The sequence below is a fragment of the Gekko japonicus genome, unplaced genomic scaffold (assembly GCF_001447785.1).
Source record: "Gekko japonicus isolate JY-2015 unplaced genomic scaffold, Gekko_japonicus_V1.1 scaffold104, whole genome shotgun sequence".
NCBI lineage: Eukaryota > Metazoa > Chordata > Lepidosauria > Squamata > Gekkonidae > Gekko > Gekko japonicus.
The window spans coordinates 1,399,014-1,406,547 of NW_015176454.1; the positions used below are offsets into that span (position 1 = coordinate 1,399,014).

At 51.4% G+C, this 7,534-nt stretch overlaps 1 protein-coding gene across 1 annotated transcript in view; it reads right to left on the bottom strand.

The window, feature by feature from the left end:
• Positions 1 to 216: 216 nt before the first annotated feature.
• The window catches only part of PTPRN (protein tyrosine phosphatase, receptor type N), a 52,994-nt gene continuing 45,676 nt past the window's right edge, over positions 217 to 7,534 (bottom strand). Inside the window, exons 20-23 of the mRNA XM_015426900.1 lie at positions 3,510 to 3,563; positions 1,280 to 1,344; positions 958 to 1,031; positions 217 to 524 (exon numbers count right to left, since the gene is read on the bottom strand). Coding sequence (XP_015282386.1) covers positions 453 to 524; positions 958 to 1,031; positions 1,280 to 1,344; positions 3,510 to 3,563 — 265 coding nt within the window. The 3' untranslated portion in view covers positions 217 to 452. The remainder of the gene's footprint in view (positions 525 to 957; positions 1,032 to 1,279; positions 1,345 to 3,509; positions 3,564 to 7,534) is intronic.

The window sequence follows — 7,534 nt, forward strand, 5'->3', positions numbered from 1 at the left end:
AGGGTGTGTTGGTGCCCCCCCCCCCCCCCCAGGACACAGCCTCCACCAACTGGCTGTAAACGGAGGCACATTCAGCACCACAGACTATACTTGAGGCAAAGGATGTCAAGTTGCATACTGGATTGTGGCTCTTGGTAGTTCGTGGAACGTGCCCTATTGAGCACTCGGAACCCCCCCCCCCCCCAGGAGCAGAGTCCGGAGGGCCCAGCAGCCGAGAGCTAGTTCCAGAAGAACCCGGGTGGGAATAGGGTCTTCAGGGAGACAGAGAGGGACCAAGAAGGGAAGAAGTCAAGAGGCCCAGCATCCCCACAGGTGGCTTAAAAGGCTGCCATGGCAAACAACATGGGAGATGGACCAGATTAAAGGAACACCCCAGGCAAGGACAGAGCACAGCAGTGGCATAGGTTCAAGGTGGTGAGCGTCACAAAGCTGGGGTGCGCCAAGGGCGGGCATCACTGTGGCAGCGCCTTCAGGATGGTGTTCACCTCCTCCGCGACAGCGGTCAGCGCAAACTCAAACTGGTCCTGGGGGCAAGGAGGCAATCGCTCAGAAGAGTTTATACACACAGAGATAACGACAGCAAGTGCCCACCTTCCCTGCTGTACATCCTTGGCCTCCCACCTGTGGTTACAGAGAATCCTCTCCCTCTACAACAACGTGGTTGGGGTTTGGAAAGCCACGAGGCCCTCCTGGCCGACTCCACTCCGATGCCTGGAGACCCAGCCCGGGCACCTCAGCTTCCAGATGTGCAAGGCCTCACAAAGCAAGATGCAGAGGTACCCCTTTGGAATAGGCCCTCTGGCCTTCCCTCTGCCACCTCTCTCCCCTGAGCTGTGGCACAAAACATGCTTAAAGTGGCCCCCGCGGAACCCAAGTGTTTGTACAGCAGGACTGGCACCGCTGATGCTTCAGTTTTTGTTGGGAAGGGGTACGCAGGGCTACAGCTCAGTCCAATACCTTAGTCTGCACCATGCCAGGCCGCTGATCACGCACATGCTCTAGGGTGGCTGCAATATCAATCTCCTTCACACCTAGCATCACGACAAGGAGAAAAATTAGAATTTTGCAGCGAGGAGAGAGATAAACCCACTAAACAGATAATGGGATGGAGGGTGGAGAACCCAAAAAAGTTGTGAGAGAGGACGGATGAAGTTGGAGGCTTCCAAGAATAATCAGAAGGGGTGCTGCCTGAGCAACGTATGGCCCTTGCAGAGTGGGGCAGACCAACGGATCCATCTTCCTCCCAACGTCCCAGCCAGGACTATTCCCCCCCCCTCACCTTTGGCCATTCGGTTCAGAACCATGTCAATGAGGATGTAAGTTCCAGTCCTCCCGGCACCATCACTGTAAGAGACAAGGAGACGTCACACTTGAGAAGATCAACAGTGTCAGGGCACAGAATACCCCTTTACCAGTATGGAAAAGGGGCAGCTGTTTATTTAGGTAAAGGTAAAGGTTCCCTTGCTCGAAAGCCAGTCGAATCCGACTCTAGGGTTGCGGTACTCATCTCCGTTTCAAAGCTGAAGAGCCAGCGCTGTCTAAAGACGTTTCCGTGGTCATGTGGCCGGCATGACTAAACACCAAGGCGCACGGAACGCTGTTCCCACCGAAGTGGTCCCTATTTATCTACTTGCAATTTCTTGCTTTCGAACTGCTAGGTTGGCAGGAGCTGGAACTGGAGACGGGGGCTCACTGACAATGTGGCACACTCGGGTCTCGAACTGCTGAACTACCGACCTTCCACAGCCTGCAGTTCAGCGTCTTAACCACTTGAGCCACCGCAGCTCCAGCTATTTATTTAGTTATTTATTTAATTTGTATCCCACCCTCCCCGCCGAAGCAGGCTTAGGGTGGCTCTCAAAAAATTCCATTACACAAATAATACAAAGAATTGGATAAAATGAATTATAAATATAAATATAAAACACAACAAAGCGCTAGTGCATATCGTATGATGATGGCGAGGCATCAGTAGCATACAGTACAGTCGGCAGGCAACTCAATCTGGGTTATATTGGCGTATGTAGGCTGTCGATGGTGGTATTCATGTTGCGGACAGGGACTCGGTTAAGTGCCTGATGGAGCGCTGTCTTGCAGGCCCTGCGGAACTGTAAATGGTCCCACAGGGCCCTGATGTGTTCTGGGAGTGCATTCCACCACTGAGAAGGCCCTGGCCCTTGTTGTAGCCAGCCTGGCTTTTCGAGGGCCCAGAAGGGTCGAATATTTTTGGGACCCTGATTGTAGTGCTCTCTGGGGAACGTATGGGGAAAGGCAGTCCCTCAAGTATGTAGGCCCCCTGACCATAAAGGGCTTTAAAGGTAAGAACCAGCACCTTGAAATGAATTCGGTAGGCTATAGGCAGCCAATGCAGTACTTTTAGTACAGGCTGGATGTGCTCCTGCATGGGAAGTCCCAGCAGCAGCCTGGCTGCCGCAGCTGTAGCTTCTGACTTTGAGACAAGGGCAGCCCTATGTAGAGAGCATTACAGTAATCCAATCCTGAGGTGACCATCATGTGGATCACTGTTGCCAAGTCATCACATTCGAGGAAGGGAACTAACTGCTTGATCAGGCGAAGGTGGTAGAAGGCTGACTTGGCAGTGGCTGCTACCTGGGTCTCCATTCTTAGGGAAGCATCCAAGAGCACTCCCAAGTGCCTAACTTCCGACGCTGGCACCAACGGTGTCCCATCGAAGGTCGGGAGTGGGATCCCTACCCTCGGGCCGCTCTGACTTACGCTCAGGACCTCCGTCTTCATCGGATTCAATCTCAGTCGGCTCAATCTAAGCCAGCCAGCCACAACTTGCAATGCCAGGTCCAGATCTTCTGGGCTAGGGTTAGACTGGCTGCCCAACAACAGATAGAGCTGGGCGTCAACCCCATATTGGTGACATCCCAGCCCATGCCCTTGGGCAATCTGGGCAAGGGGGCGCATGTGGGTGTTAAATAACATCAGGGAAAGCACCGCCCCTTGGGGCACTCTGCAGTTTAGGCAGATGCCTTCATGACAGCTGTTCCCCGAGTGCCACCCTTGGTCCCCGACCCCGGAGGAACAAGGAAAGCCACTGCAAGGCAGACCCCTGAATTCCAGTGTCAGGGAGGTGGTGGATCAGTAGTTGGTGGTCGACTGTGTTGAATGCCGCTGACAGGTCCAACAACAACACTGCCAAACCGCCCTGATCCAGATGCCTCTGAAGGTCGTCTGGGGGCGACCAGTGCCATCTCTGTCCCATGGCCTGGTCGGAAACCGGACTGGAAGGGATCCTCCCCAGACTATGCTGTTCCTTCTTGTGTTTTAAAGAAGAGATTTCCTCCACCACCACCCACCTCATACACAAACGGCAGTGAGACGAAAAGCCTGTGACTCCTCCTGTCACTGTGTCTTCAGGGTAAATCCCTTCCCCTCCCCAGCCCCCAGACAGCACATTCCCAAGCACTGTTCCATGACAACACCACAACCCAAGTGTGATCAGATGGAGTCTCTTTATCCTCCCCTTGCTAGGGCATTACCTGCAATGTACAATGATTGGGCACGAGCGACCCCGGTAGCATTTGTTCACCTTCCTGCTGGGACAAGGAGAGACGGGGGTCAGACAGTAGACACATTTCGAATCTCACTGGACTCCTGGGATGAAATATCTTCCCCCTCCCCACACAGCCAAGTCACACTGGGGTGGCTTTGAAGACAGGCCCCCAGCAGGCTCCTGAGGAGTTTCGTGCCAGGGAGAAGCAAAATAAGGACTTCCAGCTGTGAGATGTTTACTGCACACTGGAGCTGTAAGCATGCACCAGTTTGAAAACCACCCAGAAGACAGTCTCTCGCATGAACACAGCTGATGGGATGCTCTAAATGGCCCAGAAATGCAGGAGCATAAGTCATCCAGGACTACACAGAGACAAAATGCTGCTTTGAAAGACAAAATATCCTTCTCTGACCCCTCCCCAGATGGTGCCCTTATCAAAAAAGACAAGAAATGTAAAGCAACCCCCCCAGCCAGCCAACCATGATTAAATAGCCCAGATAACACCTTCATGTGTATATAGGTTCTCTAGGTATATTCCTTACCATGGGTCACATGATTTACAATATCATGATAGATAACTGAATGGGATCATGCAAGGAATTTTAATATGCACATTTGTAAGAAGAAGAAGAGATTGGATTTATACCCCGCCCTTCACTTTGCGTCTCAGAGCGGCTTACAAACTCCTTTCCCTTCCCCTCCCCACAACAGACACCCAGTGAGGTGGGTGGGGCTGAGAGAACTCTGACACAAACTGTTCTTTCAAGGACAGCTGTGCCAGAGCTTGTGACTGACCCAAGGTCACATCAGCAGGTGCAAGTGGAGGAGTGGGGAATCAAACCCGGTTCTCCCAGATTATAGTCCGCACACTTAACCACTACACCAAACTGGTAACAAAACAGTGCCTTCTATGGCTGGTGTCATAGTACAACATCATCCCAGCTCCTTGCTTTTTTTCATATCTTTCTTGTGCCCCTTCTTCACAGCTTCCCAGGTGTGTCTCAGAAGCCACACGCCTGATTCCTCATGTCCTGGGGGCAATGTGGGACTGATGCTGTCCTATTTGCTTGAGCTTAGTTATACGGGAGGGTTTTGTGGGCTGCAGACTTGTTACCAGGAGGTTGAACAGGTTTTTTCCAGTGAAGGAATTTCCTTTCCATAAACATTTATCCACCGTGTTGCAAATTATATGCACCGTGATAACCCTAATACACAGGAAAGTGCTGTTGAAGTTCTCAAGAGTTTTGCTGTAGGATGATGAAACATCAGAACCATTCCACTTAACAGTGCATCATTTAGGTGGTTCACCATTTTTGAGCACTGAAAACCTTAGTGTGGCAAACCAGATTCGAAGCCCTCATATTTCAGCCCTGTCCTGGGTAATTTGCAAGCGTCCACCTACCATACGTAATTGGTAGCTGGCAGTTAAAATATTTTTTTGCATATACTCCTATGATAAAAGGGATAGAGCCCTACATGCACTGCCTGCTGTAAAGCAGCAGTTTGCTTGGCAGGTAGTGAGCAAGGAACCCCCACCAGGCTGACACCACTTGCCATCTGTAAGAAACGGATTTTATCTGCGCGGTCACACAGTCAACATCTGCCTCCTGTCCCCAGCCATCGCTTTCCGGCTCAAAACCGCTTTAACCCGGAGTATTTTGATACCAGGTCCCCAAGTGGTGTTTCCCTGATTCTCCGGTTCCAGCCACACTTTTCTGACATCTGATTGCTCCTGCGGTGTCGAGCCACTTCCGGTTTAAACCCCCTCCCCGCTCGAAAGCTGCCCGAGGCTTCCGCTTTTTGCCCGCCATTTTTTAAAAGCGTTGTAAAGCATTGGCGGTGTGCACATAGGCGGAGGTCCGCCACCGCGTTATTAAAAACAATATTTAAACGGTGCCTAGTTTTAGCCTTTAGACGAGTTCGGAGGCCATTTTCGGGGTAAATGTTTAAAGGGAAGTGTTCCTTTAAAGTTTAAAGGGAAGTGTTACAGCAGTCAGGTTGAAGTGGAAATCGCTGTTCTGCACATGCGTGAAAATTTTAGTTGTACAGATGGCTGCCTGTGCGCATGCCCAAACTGAGAGAGAGAGAAAAACAACACCGACGCATGCTCCCGCGTGTGGACGGCGGGGAGCGATGTGGCTGTGCAGCGATCCGGAGCAAGGAGATGAGTGTGATCGCAATTCTCCAGGTTAAAAAACCCCACATAATTCTCCAGGTTAAAAAAAAAACGCATCAGGGCCGGAGCAATTTAAACCGCTCCCAGCACACCGTCTGACCGCACCCTAAGGGCCTCTGCTCATGGTTGCAGGGAGTCACGGGGGCTTTTCGCACAAGGAACAAGTCCCATAACACCAGCATACCTCCTGCTTGCGTATAACATCCACCACCCCCAGCACACCGTCTGACCGCACCCTAAGTGCCTCTGCTCATGGTTGCAGGGAGTCTTGGGGGCTTTTCGCACAAGTCCCATAACAACAGCATACCTCCTGCTTGCGTATAACATCCACCACCACCATGCATGGCACCCTTCCTCTCCAACTGAAGTATACGTGGAAGAGACTGGGAGGGGGGTGTAAATCCCCCCCGCCTGTTGGACAAGGGGATCAGAGGTGGGCAGCGGGTGGGGCACAACAGCCGCTTGGGCCCTGTCCTGTTCCATGCAGCCAGCACAGCAGCCAATGATCACTTTTGTGACTATGCAACTGGGCCAGGATTACTAGCTGCAAATCACAAAAATGACACTGGCGGCTGTGAAAGAGAGAGAGAAAAGGAAGGAAAGAAGCAAGGAGGGAGGGAGGAGTGGCAGTGAAGGAGAGAGAGCACACGGCATAATGCAGGCAGAGAGGAAAGAGCCAGGGAGCTCTACGGCGCACCGCTCTGCAACACAGCCTCACAGAGAAAGCAGCGTTGAGAGGGCAGGGATGGGAAGGGAGGGTTGGCCAAAGCCTCTCAGATTTCAGCTTGCAGAGTTCACAGGTACACTGGTCTTCCCACCTGCCACGCCCCCCAGTTTGTGGGGATAGCTCAGAAAATAATCTGAACCCTTGTCCTCCAAGGATAACCATGAAGGCTCTCTCCTTCCTAAAGTCTTCCACGCTTCCAGTCCTAAAAGAGTCCTTGAAATGCACAACGATCAACAGCAGCAACAAAAAACATTTTCACATATGTCGAAGATGCCTCCTGTAGGACGTCTTGGCATGACAGAGCCCCAAATGCACACCCAGTGCCATCCTCTACTACCACGCTTCAAAGTCAACAGGAGTCCCCCTTGCCTGGGTGAATGCAGAACAGAGGGAGAAGCTGGTTGGAGCACATGGAAGGGATATGACAGAGGGGATAAAACAGGTTAGAGTAATTCTGAAAGCAGGTTGCATTAAGGTAACACACCCTCCCCACAGGCTGTAAACAAAACGGCCTCAACTCCTCAAGCTCCTTGACAGTCTTTTCTGCTCCATTTAATGCAGTTTATCCACTGAACCAGATTGGACTTCAGCTAAACACACGGATCCCAATCAAGGCTGTATTGAGGCCACTGTATATTTCGATCCCCGGCTGTTGTTAGAAAGATGAGGCACCACGGCACAAATCTGCATAACTGACTTCATTTGCATAAAAGACATCTCATTTACTTTCGTGTGAGTGTTGAGTGAACCTGGATGGATAGCTGGGCGCCCCCCCCCCCCCCCCCCCCGCACCCAAAAAATAACCCAATGCAATTAGTCACAGTTGCATGGCTAAAAACACGTGCACTTCAAGAAAACCTGCCATGGTTGCATTTTTAAAATCAAACGTCAAAATAACCAGAAATTATTACATGTGATCTGAAACAAATGGGAGAAACCAGGGTTGCCAACATCCAGATGCGGCCTGGAGATCTCCCAGCATTACAACTGATCTCCAGCCCGCAAAGATCAGTTCCCCTGGAGAAAGTGGAGCTTTGGAGGATAGACTCAGTTCCATGATACCCCACTGAGGTCTCTTCCTTCTGCAAACACCACCTTCCCCAGGATC